Below are 14,991 nucleotides of genomic sequence, written 5' to 3' on the forward strand. Positions count from 1 at the left end.
TCTGGCTAGACTAGCTGTCTCTTCAACACATCTAGTTACCGGTGTCTTTTCCTTTTTGTCTTTCTCCATAAGGCGTGCCCAGTCCTCTTGCTGAGTTCTGCATTCCTCTTTACCCGATTCAGCCACTGTATCTTCTATGTAGCTTTCACTGACTGCCCAGTTTGTGTTGATCTCTCTCTCTCTCTTTTGTCTTAATAACAGTATTTTCTCTGCAGTTCTTTGACAAGTGATTACATTCTACCTCACATCGTTTATCTTGAAATGTTTGACTTGTTTTAAAATCATTTGACTTGTCATATTTTTATCTTATTTTCTCCCAACAAGATTGAAAACTCTGAGGTGGAGTTTTTTATTGATACATGATAATTTGTACATACTAGTGGGGTATGTGTGATTTTTTTTGGTTTTGTTTTGTTTTTGCTTTTTTTTTGTTGGAGTCTCCCTCTATCGCCTAAGTTGGAGTACAGTGGCGCAATCTCAGCTCACTGCAAACTCTGCTTCCCGGGTTCAAGCAATTCTCCTGCCTCAGCCTCCCAAGTAGCTGGGACTACAGGCATGTGCCACCACGCCCAGCTAATTTTTGTATTTTTAGTAGAGACAGGGTTTCGCCATGTTGGCCAGGCTAGTCTTGACCTCCTGACCTCAGGTGATCTGCCTGTCTTGGCCTCCCAAAATGCTGGGATTACAGGTGTGAGCCACCATGCCCTGCCTGTATGTGTGATATTTTGATACATGCATATAATGTGTAATGATTAAATCAGGGTGATTAGGATATCCATTGCCTCAAAGAAAATAAATTGTTTCGTCTAGCTGTTTTGAAATATACAATGTTACTATTAACTAGTCACCTTACTATGAATAGTAGAACTTGTTCCTTCTATCTAATTATAATAATACATATATATATATATATATATATTTTTTTTTTTTAAGACAGACTCAGTGTTGCCCAGGCTGAAGTGCAGTGGTACAGTCTCAACTCACTGCAGCCTCTGCCTCCCAGGTCCAAGTGATTCTCGTGCCTCAGCCTCCCAAGTAGCTGGGATTACAGACATGCACCACCATTCCTGGCTAATTTTTGTAATTTTAGTAGAGACAGGGTTTTGCCATGTTGGCCAGGCTGGTCTCAAACTCCTGGCCTTATGTAACCCACCGGCCTCAGCCTCCCAGAGTGCTAGGAATACAGGCGTGAGCCACTGTGCCAAGCCCTAATTATATTTTTATATCCATTAACCAACCTCTGAGGTAAAGATATTTATTTTAACTTACTCAGTAGTATTATCACCAGAATCATCACATACAGAAAACTTTGGGCCTAAGTTAATATAGATTCTTTTGATTTGAAACTTTGGTACCATTACTTCAGGGCTTTTTCATGGTCCTCACTGTGGCTGCCCACATTTATTAGTATTCTTTTGGTTTTAAGCAACATATGACCTAATATGGCTTAATCAACACACGGTATTTATTGGCTTATATAACTAAGTAGTCCTGGCATAAATTGGCCCCAGGAGAGGCTTTATCTAAGACACAAATGATATGGCCAAGGCTCCAGTTTGTCTCTTTATTTCTCAGCTCTTTCTCTTCAGTCTTTTGGGAAACTCTTCTTTTATATCCCAAAATATGAGCTAGCAACTCCTAGGGCTATGTATTCCCTTGTTTACAAACACCAGGAAAGAAATATCTCAAATCCCAACAATTCAAGCTAAAGTACCTGAACTGGGCCTCTTTGGCCCTGGTTGTCCTGGTTTGAATCATGTGTTCATTGCTGAATCAGTCTGTGATCAAGGTGGGATAAATGGATTGGCTAAAACCATCTCACTCCAGAGCTCCAGATGGGTCATTCCTACCAGACTGTTTACCTAAGGAGTTTGGTGGGCCTGCAGGCAACCTACTAATTCCCACTGTTTTCTTCCCTTCTTGACTAATGAGCAAATTTTGTATTGTTGTTGTTGCTCAAAATTTTTGAATTGGAGATTTGTCTCTTTTCTTAGCCTTATTTCTCAGTGTTCAAAAAACAACTGATTTAAAAAATGAATCCAGACTTTGAAGAATTGCTTTATATTATTCTCTCTAGAAAATGAGGCCGGGCGCGGTGGCTCAAGCCTGTAATCCCAGCACTTTGGGAGGCTGAGACGGGCGGATCACGAGGTCAGGAGATCGAGACCATCCTGGCTAACACGGTGAAACCCCGTCTCTACTAAAAATACAAAAAACTAGCCGGGCGAGGTGGCGGGCGCCTGTAGTCCCAGCTACTCGGGAGGCTGAGGCAGGAGAATGGCGTGAACCCGGGAGGCGGAGCTTGCAGTGAGCTGAGATCTGGCCACCGCACTCCAGCCTGGGCGACAAAGCAAGACTCCGTCTCAAAAAAAAAAAAAAAAAGAAAATGAATCATAAAATAAAATCGATGAGTGGCATCTGTATATTTATTTAAAACACTGTTAATAATCTTTGTCTTTTTTGTCATTTTCCTTAGGTTCAAAACTGGTCAAATCAATGGTGATTTGCTGATATACCATGTCTTACTGACTTTAAAGCCATATTATGCAAAGCCATATGAAATTGTAGTGGACCTTACCCATACCGGGCCTAGCAATCGCTTTAAAACAGACTTTCTTTCTAAGTGGTTTGTTGTTTTTCCTGGCTTTGCTTACGACAACGTCTCTGCAGTCTATATCTATAACTGTAACTCCTGGGTCAGGGAGTACACCAAGTATCATGAGCGGCTGCTAACTGGCCTCAAAGGTAGCAAAAGGCTTGTTTTCATAGACTGTCCTGGGAAACTGGCTGAGCATATAGAGCACGAACAACAGAAACTACCTGCTGCCACTTTGGCTTTAGAAGAGGACCTGAAGGTATTCCACAATGCTCTCAAGCTAGCTCACAAAGATACCAAAGTTTCTATTAAAGTAAGTTTTAGTCTGTGTTTTGTAAATGATTCATTGCTTTTCTTGACTGACTAGACTATATCCTGGCCTCCCTAGGTGTCCTACCTCCATAGTGGTGTATAAAATGTCACATAAGGCCACTGTGGTGTCTCACGCCTGAATCCAAGCACTTTGGGATGTCAAGGTGGGCGGATCGCCTAAGGTCAGGAGTTCAAGACCAGCCTGGCCAACACGGGGAAACCCCATCTCTACTAAAATACAAACATTAGCTGGGCATGGTGGTGGGCACCTGTAATCTCAGCTACATGGGAGTCTGAGGCAGAAGAATCACTTGAACCCGGGAGGTGGAGGTTGCAGTGAGCCAAGATTGCACCACTGCATCCCAGCCTGGGCAACAAAGGGAGACTCTGTCTCAAAAAATAAAAGGTTATGTAAATCTAGATGTAGGAAGACCAACATTTGTGTCATCATGGAGGTCCTGTGGAGGATATGAAACGTATACATTTTATTCCAGGTTAGGCTGGAAGTAGAAGAGTGTTTTGGAGAGGGCAGTTTGTTATGTCATTCAAATTGTAGGAATGTGTGGAGAGTAGAAATTACCTAATGAGTGTTCTTCTGATTATTGCATGCTTTTTGCAAAGTGAGGAACATGAACCTTCAGGATAAAATCAGTACTTTTCTATAAGATTCTTTTTTTTTTTTGGTATGGAATCTCACTCTGTCGCCTAGGCTGGAGTGCAGTGGCATGATCTTGGCTCACTGCAACCTCTGCCTCCCGGGTTCAAGTGATTCTCCTGCCTCAGTCTCCCCAGTAGCTGGGATTATAGGTGCCCACCACCACGGCAGGCTAGTTTTGGTAGTTTTAGTAGAGATGAAGTTGTTGGCCAGGCTGGTCATGAACTCCTGACCTCAAGTGATCTGCCCACCTCAGCTTCCCAAAGTGCTGGGATTATAGGTATGAGCCACTGCGCCCGGCATTCTATAAGATTCTTGACCTTTTTAAAAAGAAAAAATAAAAATTTTGTAAATGTTTATTTATTTTGAGAACATTTATCATAACAATTACTGAACCATTTGAATATACAATGGTGGGAACTCTTCCTTAAATGGCATAGTGTTTTGTTTGGTTGGTTGGTTTCTGGAGCCTTTTAGAATTTTATGTAAAATAATTTAATTCTTCTCCACTTCACCCCCTCACCACCACTTTCCAGGTTGGTTCTACTGCTGTCCAAGTAACCTCAGCAGAGCGAACAAAAGTCCTAGGACAGTCAGTCTTTTTAAATGACATCTATTATGCTTCGGAAATTGAAGAAATCTGCCTAGTAGATGAGAACCAGTTCACCTTAACCATTGCAAACCAGGGCACACCGCTCACCTTCATGCACCAGGAGTGTGAAGCCATTGTCCAGTCTATCATTCATATCCGGACCCGCTGGGAGCTGTCACAGCCCGACTCTATCCCCCAACACACCAAGATTCGGCCAAAAGATGTCCCTGGGACACTGCTCAATATCGCATTACTTAATTTAGGCAGTTCTGACCCGAGTTTACGGTAGGTTTTTTAAAAATTCACTTCAGTTTTATTTGGGGTTTGTTACTTTTAAAATGATACCATTTAACGAATTTTAAAACAGCCTCTACCTTAATATTGTAAATTGGAAGATATGCAATGTTGGTTAACCACTGTGACATCATCAAGTTGTGGGGTATTCACATGAACTGTGGAATTCCAAACAGGGTGATTCACACTAAACCAATATATGTCGTTTCTCCAGGAAACTTTCATGTAAAACAAAACGACATAGCAGATTTTTTTTTCCCCAAAGTATCCTAAATTAAGTTTTTCCTCCTCTAAGTCCTCTAATTTTTTTTTTCCATTTTCAGAAGTATATCACGATTTAGTTTAAAAGTCAAGTCAGCCTGTAATCCCAGCACTTTGGGAGGCCGAGACGGGCGGATCACGAGGTCAGGAGATCGAGACCATCCTGGCTAACACGGTGAAACCCCGTCTCTACTAAAAATACAAAAAAAACTAGCCGGGCGAGGTGGCGGGCGCCTGTAGTCCCAGCTACTCCGGAGGCTGAGGCAGGAGAATGGCGTAAACCCGGGAGGCGGAGCTTGCAGTGAGCTGAGATCCGGCCACTGCACTCCAGTCCGGGCAACAGAGCGAGACTCCGCCTCAAAAATAAATAAATAAATAAATAAATAAATAAATAAAAGTCAGATTATCGTTTGACAAAAGAAGGCCTAATGTTCAATAACTTGGTAACAGTATTGCATACTTTCCACCTACATCACTCTTAACAAAATTCTCAAAATAAATCTTAAATACATCATCTGAGCAGAGTGTAATTGGTTCCATTTAGGCTTAATAATTTGAATATGCATGTGGAAAGAAGAGCATGGCTGTGGAGTGAGTAGATTTGGTTTGAACAGATATGCCACTTTCTAGCTATGTACTTTGAGCAAGATACTGAAGTTCTCAGAGATCTAGTTTCCTCATTTGTAAAATAAAGCTAATTGCCTTCCTCATATACCTACAAAAGCTTAAAAAATAGTATGTGTAGTAGTACAGTATAGCAACCTAGCAAATAGTTTATACTTAGTAAGTAGTATTTTCTTATCTTACCTTTTCCCTCCCTGCCAGCGTCTCCTTGCACCTCTCCTTACCAAGTTAGGATAATTATTTGTCTCAAGTACCTTGAGACTTTGAAGATTTTTTACAGATGTAAATTCTTCTGAAAATTTTCCCTGAGGATAACATAGCCCAGGTTTTATAGTGGGCCTTTTAGGATTCCAAATTCTCCTTTACTTAAAAGGAAAAAGAAAAAAAAAATCAAGATTTATTTACTTGGACGGGCTTTAGAAATTGCAAGATTTTGTGTATGCTTTGCTTCCTTTATCTCATAGGTGTCTGTGACACCTATCCTGGGTTGAGGAAGTCCAATTCTTTATAAGTGTTGAAATACACAGGATAAAAGTTTTGTCAAAATTGTATAACTTAGAATTCCTGGGAATTAGTAAAAGATACAAGCTGAGCACCGTGGCACACACCTGTAGTCCCAGCTACTCAGGAGGCTGAGGCGGGAGGACAGTTTGAGCTCAGGAGTTCAAGGCTGCAGTGTGCTATAATCATGTCTGTGAATAGCCAATGCACACCAGCCTGGGGAACATAGTGAGACTCTGACTAAAATTTTTTTAAAAAAGAAAAAAGATATATCAACTTAGAAACAATAACACTAATATTCACATTTTAGGAACATGGAGCTGTAAGCCTGCCTTTAATTTCTAATTCAAAGACCTTCATTGAAAAATATAGACAACCTTTTAACAATTATTAGCCTGGGTAAACTTGTATTCTTCTCTAGTGACCTAAAGCAATCTCTTACAACTTCTGCTTTTTGCTGAAGCATGTCACCCCAGAGAAAAAGCCTTTAGGCAGACTTAAATTCTAGTGGCTTTGTTCTCCTATATGGTTGTTGCATAAATACAGTAGCATGATAAACATTCAGAGGTAAGGAAAACCTGACGTTTACTGAGCAAACTATTTCCTTTACTGGACAGGGGAGAAAATTAAAATTTTTAAATTGAGTCTCAGTCTTTTAGGCTGTCTCCTAAATTGCTTAAATATATTTTCAGATATTTGTAAGTGATATTTGGTCTCAATGAAAACTGGATATTACAGTTTTTTTTCGATATTGGTGGTTGTATATGATGTAATGAGGTCATAGAGGGAAAAATGGGAGGACTTAATTATAAGTTAATTTTGTTTTTAACCGTCAGTTTGTAGGGTAACTTTTAGGACACCCAGAAAGAAGTTCAGCAGACCCTGATTAAAGATTTTCACATTCTAATTTGATGAAGGGAAGGGCCATCTGATACCTGTCCTTACGCTCCCCATTATAACTGGATCTAGTGGGAAAGGGAACCAGAATTTGAGTTTTGGCTTTACTAAAAATGTATTGTGTGCCTTATTCTGACTTAATTTCTATTGATCCACCTTAGGACCATAAGTCCTTTCATATTTTATGTCCCAGTGAGATTTATTTTAGGAAAGCCTGCACCCCGCCTCTCTGTCATAGGAGCCTCACAGTGCTCTTATGGTTATATCAAGTATCTCCCTTTTTATAAAATCCCTAAATGATTAAGGGGTATTTTGGTTTTACTGTGGAATTATAACATCTTATTTCTAATTGATCATAAAACTTAAAAATAGTTGATCATACTTTGTAATAGAATCACAAATTGTATGTTATGAAAAAATTTTGCAACTATAAGGAAAAATACGTTTTAAAACAACTTCATTTGTGTTTTCTTCCAGGTCAGCTGCCTATAATCTTCTGTGTGCCTTAACTTGTACCTTTAATTTAAAAATCGAGGGCCAGTTACTAGAGACATCAGGTTTATGTATCCCTGCCAACAACACCCTCTTTATTGTCTCTATTAGTAAGACACTGGCAGCCAATGAGCCACACCTCACGTTAGAATTTTTGGAAGAGTGTATTTCTGGATTTAGCAAATCTAGTAAGTAATGATAATTTTCTTTAATACTAACAATTATTCTAAGAGAATTCAAAGAAAACCCTTTCATTTCAGAAATTGCCAGTGAAGCCTTTCACTTATATTTTTACTTTTTTTCCTCTTCCGATTTTATATCTGTGGTACCCTGTAACTGAAGGAACTTTTTGATAGGCCACATTGAGAAATCCACCAAAATTCTGACAATAAAAGGAAAGTGGCAAGAGTTTGGTACTTTACACACCTCTGGACCACTGCTTTTCTTCACTGTTACAGTTTAAGTAGCTTCAGCATTTCTCTTCTTTGCAGAAAAGTTCACATAAGTATCCATGCTGCCTCCTTAATTTTAGAGAACTAATCATTTTCTCTTTTCTTCAGGTTGACTTTGAACAATGATTTTATTGTACATGTACAGTTCATGGAGAGCAAGCACAGTGGCACATAATACAGGGCCCAGAGTCAGTTCTGACGTGGTATTAACTAAGTCTCATAAATTTAACATCCACTCTTTATATTTGTCCATCTTTATATCCAATCGCTTTATAGACGTTGATCTTCTCCCAGCATATTTCCTGACCTTTTCTTCCCTTTCCTTTCCCAGTGATACGTAAAACTTTTTTTTCTGCATTCAAACATATTTCTTGATTTTTCTATATTAGATAATTAAAAGCTTCAGCAATTCACTAAGACTCTTTTTCAGGTAAGAGATGTAGGAATATAACCCTAACCAAAAAAATGTGTAGGACAGACAAAACAAGGAAAGTATAAACTTTAGTGATAAATATTAATATGAGAAAAGATTTGAGTGAATGTAAAGGCATATTGTGTTCCCGCATGAACAGTTCCTCCCAGATTATTACAAATTTAATGTAATTTCATCAAAATAACCATGGGATTTGAGGATTGAGAATGGAGATAGAGCTTAAATGATTCTAAATTCTACATAAAAGTGCAAAAATAGCTAAGAAAATATTGAAAGGAGACTTGAGACTTGATAGTACAGATGTCTGAACACTTTATAGCAGTACAATAATTAAAACATACGTGTGCAAGAATCAGCCATCAGATCAGTTTAAGAGAAACAGATTGATAAAGAAGCATCACAAACTGATGCGGGAGAGATTAAGTCATTTAAGAAATGAAGTTGGGAAATGACTTAAATTAGGTCTTCATCTTCACCGTACACCACAGGATACCAAGTGTGTTCTGCCTGTATTTAAGAGTTGAATAGGACTGTGTGTGGTGGCTCACGCCTGTAATCCCAGCACTTTGGGAGGTTGAGGCAAGAGGATTGTGCCTGGAGGATTGCTTGAGCCCCAGAGGTCAGGGCTATAGTGAGCTATCATTGTACCACTGCACTCCAGCCTGTATGACAGAGTGAGAGCCTGTCTCTATTTAAAAAAATAAATAAATAAATTTTTAAAAGTTATATATAAAAGCTTGGAACCATTTTAAAAAGAAGAGGAACAAGTGAATATTTAATTGCTTTCTAGATGAGTAAGGACATATGAAGTAAAAAAGGGATAGAATGAAACAAAGGAAATAGCGAACAGATTTGACTACATAAAACTTCAAAACATAGCTACTAAAAAATAAACACAAGTGAAGATAATTAAAAACTAGGAAATACATTTGGAGCAAATATGATAAATGATTAATATCCTCAATCGGCTGGGCACAGTGGCTCATGCCTGTAATCCCAGCACTTTGGGAGGCCGAGGTGGGTGGATCACAAGGTCAGGAGTTCGAGGCCAGCCTGGCCAATATGGTGAAATCCCCTCTCTACTAAAAATACAAAAATTAGCCAGGCTTGGTGGTGCATGCCTGTAGTCCCAGCTACTCAGGAGGCTGAGGCAGGAGAATCGCCTGAACCCAGGAGGCGGAGGTTGCGGTGAGCCGAGATCACTCCGCTGCACTCCAGCCTGGGCAACAGAGGGAGACTCCGCCTCAAAATGAATGAATGAATGAATGAAATCCTTAATCATGAAGAGTGCTTACAGATTAATAAAAAGTGGATTAACAGTAACATACGAATCATGTTTTAAAAAAGAATATTTGTACAAAAAATGAAAAAAGCCAGGCACTATGGCGCATGCCTATAATCCCACCTACTCAGGAGGATCGCTAAGCCCAGGAGTTTGAAACCAGTCTGCACAACATAGTGAGACCCCCATCTCAAAAAAATATATATTTATATTTTAAGAAATTCACTAATAAAAGCAAATTGAAAGAATAGTGAGATAATATATTTAGTTATCAGCTTGGCAAAGATTTTTTTTTTTTAAGATCTATTCCTGGTGGTCTGGAATTGTGAGTAGGGGCAATTTTTCTAGAAAGGCATTTGGAAGTGGATAACAAGACCTTAAGACTACTCATACCTTTTGTCCTCATAATTCTGCTTTTTAGCGTTTATCCTAAATAATGTTGATGTTTATTATAGCATTATTTTTACGTAGATTTTTTAATTGAGGGTATATCTTATCAGTAAAGTGCAAGATCTTAAGTCAACAGCTTGATGAACTTTTACATCATGAAAGTATCTCCAGATCAAGACAGAACATTTCCAGCATCCAGAGGGATATACTCAGTACCCTCCCTTCAGCAAGAGTAAACACTATTATGACCTCTATTGCATAGATTTATTTTGCCTACTTTAGAACTTCATATGATATTATTTATAATAGCAAAAAAATGAACAGGCCAAAAGTCAAAGAATAAGGAATTGATTAAATTATTGGTTCTCCATCTGATGCAATAATATGAAGCCATTAAAAAATGGCTTTGTTACAGAATTTCAGTTTGAAAGATGAAAAGGTTCTGGAGATCGATGGTGGTGATGGCTGCACAATGATTTGAATGTACTCAATGCCACTGAACTGTGCCCTTAAAAATGGGTAAAGCCATGGAAATGTACATTTAAAAATAGTTAAAATGGTAAATTTTATGTTGTGTACATTTTACAATTTTAAAAATTCTTTGAGACTTTAGGTAAAGTGTATAAATTTTTGTACAATTTTTGTCTTACAAATGTGAAGCTTTTTCAAGTAAGTTAAAAAAAAGTTCTCAGAATTTGTAATGTTGAATAAACAATCTCAGTATACGTCAGGCGCAGTGGCTCACTCCTGTAATCCCAGCACTTTGGGAGGCTAAGGTGGGCGGATCACGAGGTCAGGAGATCGAGACCAATCCTGGCTAACACGATGACACCTCTGTCTCTACTAAAAATACGAAAACAAAAAATTAGCTGGGCATGGTGGCAGGCACCTGTAGTCCCAGCTACTCAGGAGGCTGAGGCAGGAGAATGGCGTGAACCTGGGAGGCGGAGATTGCAGTGAGCCCAGATCAAGCCACTGCACTCCAGCCTGAGTGACAGAGCGAGACTCTGTCTCAAAAAAAAATAATAATCTAAGTGTAATCACTGAAAAGAATATTCAGAGCATAGTACATGTATAACATAATCCCAGTTTTTGTGGGGGAGTGGGAGTGGATTATACTATGTACACACACATAAATGTACATTAACTCTACATAAATTTGAAAGCCTGAGGAGAGATGAGATGATACACCAATGTTAATACAGTTTTCATTTTTGTGGTGATGCTTTCCTTTTACCAAACTTTCTGTGATTACCACATTTTCCTTTTATAATGAGAATAAAACACCTTTTTAAGAAGAAAGGACTAAAATGGAGGAAAATAAGATAAAACTTTTCAAAAATTGGCTTACTGGCTTTTAAAATTACTTTCTTCAAGGACTGTTCTTTCTTCACCTCTACAAAAATATATTTGCCAAGTCTCTTTTGTCCAGGCCTGATTCTAGGTAATGGTCTTTACCTTTTACTGTTTTTTCCCTGAATTCTTAATATTAAATAATTGTTGATGTGATTTTCATTGACCATCACATGCTAATAGTGTATTTTTTTCCAGGTATTGAATTGAAACACCTTTGTTTGGAATACATGACTCCATGGCTGTCAAATCTAGTTCGTTTTTGCAAGCATAATGATGATGCCAAACGACAAAGAGTTACTGCTATTCTTGACAAGCTGATAACAATGACCATCAATGAAAAACAGATGTACCCATCTATTCAAGCAAAAATATGGGGAAGCCTTGGGCAGGTATTGAGTTTGCTCAAATATTTATCTAGTATCTCCTTTATGCAGGTATTTATCTGGTGCCCATGTTGGGCAAAGCACTGCCCCAGATACTAGATAGAGTTGTAGAAAGCACAATTTCCTCCTTCAGAAAGCATGTAGACACTCACCCAGCTCTTCATCTGATTCAGAATTGTAAATGTCTAGTGCATGTCTCAGAGCCAGAGAAAAGCTAGTGATTTGCACAGTCTCCTTCTTGGCATAATTATAGACTGTGTGTGCAAATAACTAGCTTATATATATATATATTATATAGAATTGTAGAAATCTGATGACATTTCTAGTAAATAGTGCTTTATTCTAGTTCTCTACATTCCAAAGGTGTCAGGAGATGTTTCTTCTTATTGATGCTATTTGGGACATCTGCTTTCATTTATAGTTCTACATAAGGATGCCAGTATTAAAATAGGATATAATGTAAATTTTATTTTTATCTGACAAGAATTAGGCATATCATTTCTTCAGAGTAATCTATTAAGGAAATAATGTCCTCACTCAAACACTGCTGCTGCTCTTCCAAATAATTTGAAATAACCTTAGAGCCAGTGTTACAGCCCTAGAAAACATCTTGGTACTTGATGTCATTTCCTATATTTTATTTTTTTTGAAACTGGGTCTCACTCTGTTGCCCAGGCTGGAGTGCAGTAGTGCAGTAGTGCAGTTTCGGCTCATTGCAACCTCTGCTTCCCAGGCTCAAGGGACTCTTCCACCTCATCCTCCCAAGTAGCTGGGCCTACAGGTGCACACCAACACACCTGGCTAATTTTTTTTTTTTTTTTGTAGAGATGGGTTTTTGCCATGTTGCCCGGGCTGGCCTTGAACTCCTGGCCTCAAGCAGTCCACCTGCCTCAGCCTCCCCAAGTGCTGAGATTACAAGCGTGAGCCACTGCACCCAGCTCTGTGTTTTCAAATAACTATTTTATATTGATCCTACATTACTGTCTTAGAAAAGCACAGAGATACTTTGCAAGTGACTGAAGGTAGTATTGATAGAGTTTTAAAATTTTTGAATGCCAATCTCTTAATCTCTGAAGGAATCAAATAAATATACTCATCCTTTCCTGGATATTTTATAATAAATTGTATTTACTGACAGGTCTGTAAATAAAATCTAGTATTTTTGAGGCCTCAGGTAAAATAGAATTTTCATATTGATTAGGCTGTTCCAATGAATATTTTTAAATTAAAAATTGGTAGAGTGATTAAAAACATGTTATTTTCCTTCTTCAACTAGATTACAGATCTGCTTGATGTTGTACTAGACAGTTTCATCAAAACCAGTGCAACAGGTGGCTTGGGATCAATAAAAGCTGAGGTGATGGCAGATACTGCTGTAGCTTTGGCTTCTGGAAATGTGAAATTGGTTTCAAGCAAGGTAATCACTTTTCTTTTGCCCTCTGTACTATAGTATATCTGTTTTATCATCAGGAGGTTTTTTGTTTTGTAATTAGTTTTAAATTAAACTGAACTTTTTTGTGCTAAAATTTTTAGTCCCATGTTTTTTTTTTAAAAAAAAAAAATCCTGCTTCTTTACAGGTTATTGGAAGGATGTGCAAAATAATTGACAAGACATGCTTATCTCCAACTCCTACTTTAGAACAACATCTTATGTGGGATGATATTGCTATTTTAGCACGCTACATGCTGATGCTGTCCTTCAACAATTCCCTTGATGTGGCAGCTCATCTTCCCTACCTCTTCCACGTTGTTACTTTCTTAGTAGCCACAGGTCCGCTCTCCCTTAGAGCTTCCACACATGGACTGGTCATTAATATCATTCACTCTCTGTGTACTTGTTCACAGCTTCATTTTAGTGGTAAGTTCTCGGAAGGAATTTGTGTTTACCAGTTCCTTTCTCCATTTTACTTCACCTGATCAATATGGATTATCTTACTTATGTTGGTGCCCTAACACCAAGTTGCTAATTTAAGCCTGTGGTAATGATATGCAATATTACCAAAAAGAAAATAAATTACTTCCATTCTATATCAAGCTATAGTAAAGCATACTTGTCATGTAGACCCTTGTAGTTATCCCATAAGCAGAATACTCAGTGCCAGTTGACCGTGTTCCATTACCAGCACTAATTTGTAGATAAATGAAGCAAGAAGCATTAATACAATGTATCTAGAGATTTGATTTAGGGAGCATGATTATGTAATTTTTATATGGTATTCAGATTTTCTAAATTCAAAATGAAGCATGGAACTTTAGAAATTAAAAAGTAATATTTTCTGTCTTTACTTGTTCCTTTATTCTCTTACAGAAGAGACCAAGCAAGTTTTGAGACTCAGTCTGACAGAATTCTCATTACCCAAATTTTACTTGCTGTTTGGCATTAGCAAAGTCAAGTCAGCTGCTGTCATTGCCTTCCGTTCCAGTTACCGGGACAGGTCATTCTCTCCTGGCTCCTATGAGAGAGAGACTTTTGCTTTGACATCCTTGGAAACAGTCACAGAAGCTTTGTTGGAGATCATGGAGGTAGAGAAGGCAAAATGATAAGAAACTAAGTTAAAATCTTTTTTAAAAAATATGTAAATACTATATAGAAGAAATACTGGTTTATTGTGCTATTTTGCACTTAATGCTTAAATGAAACACTTGATGGACTATGTTATTGGTAACAGGTCACTTAATGACATCACAATAAACATTTAACAGTTCTAAAAACATTTATGTACATATGTATTCAGAGTATCCCCTTTTTTAGGCATGCATGAGAGATATTCCAACGTGCAAGTGGCTGGACCAGTGGACAGAACTAGCTCAAAGGTATGTCCCAAATTAAATATAAGTTGTAAAAATATATGTATTGTTGAAAATACAGCTGTTACTGTATGATCAATATTATAATTTATAATTTATTATTTAGTATATATAAACACAAAGGTTTTTATAAGTTCTGTGGATCTTTTAATTGCAGATTTGCATTCCAATATAATCCATCCCTGCAACCAAGAGCTCTTGTTGTCTTTGGGTGTATTAGCAAACGAGTGTCTCATGGGCAGATAAAGCAGATTATCCGTATTCTTAGCAAGGTACCTGTTCCACCCCTACTTCTCCCAAATATTTATGGTTCTCAAGTTGTAAAGCATATCTTTCATTTTTCTAAAAGACATTTAAATTTGAGGTCAATAAAATATATGTTACTTATTAAGCCTTTAAAATGTATCTTGATTATTTATTGTAATTATTTGAAGTCTTCTCTAAAGAAGCTGTCTTTATTTGTAAACTCTGATTACTTCAATAAGGAAGATGTCTTTAAAATGAAGTATGTTGCCTCTTTTGCTAAGTAGGTACACTTAGTCTTTTACCAGTTTTCAAAGTATTTAATTATATGGTAAGACTATAGCCTTGTATAAAATTATTTAATTTGTAATTACTATCATAATGTCTGACTCTTACAATGTAGAAATATCAAAACATAAG

The 14,991-nt window shown here is 37.7% G+C and overlaps 1 protein-coding gene across 1 annotated transcript in view; it reads left to right on the forward strand.

Moving 5' to 3' along the window:
* The window catches only part of NF1 (neurofibromin 1), a 153,417-nt gene that overhangs the window by 99,979 nt on the left and 38,447 nt on the right, over positions 1-14,991 (forward strand). The window contains exons 18-26 of the mRNA XM_011937627.1: positions 2,477-2,909; positions 4,100-4,440; positions 7,210-7,412; positions 11,333-11,526; positions 12,797-12,937; positions 13,099-13,378; positions 13,829-14,043; positions 14,273-14,334; positions 14,486-14,600. Of these exons, the coding sequence (XP_011793017.1) occupies positions 2,477-2,909; positions 4,100-4,440; positions 7,210-7,412; positions 11,333-11,526; positions 12,797-12,937; positions 13,099-13,378; positions 13,829-14,043; positions 14,273-14,334; positions 14,486-14,600 (1,984 nt within the window). The remainder of the gene's footprint in view (positions 1-2,476; positions 2,910-4,099; positions 4,441-7,209; positions 7,413-11,332; positions 11,527-12,796; positions 12,938-13,098; positions 13,379-13,828; positions 14,044-14,272; positions 14,335-14,485; positions 14,601-14,991) is intronic.

The sequence above is a fragment of the Colobus angolensis genome, unplaced genomic scaffold (assembly GCF_000951035.1).
Source record: "Colobus angolensis palliatus isolate OR3802 unplaced genomic scaffold, Cang.pa_1.0 Scaffold167, whole genome shotgun sequence".
Lineage (NCBI taxonomy): Eukaryota > Metazoa > Chordata > Mammalia > Primates > Cercopithecidae > Colobus > Colobus angolensis.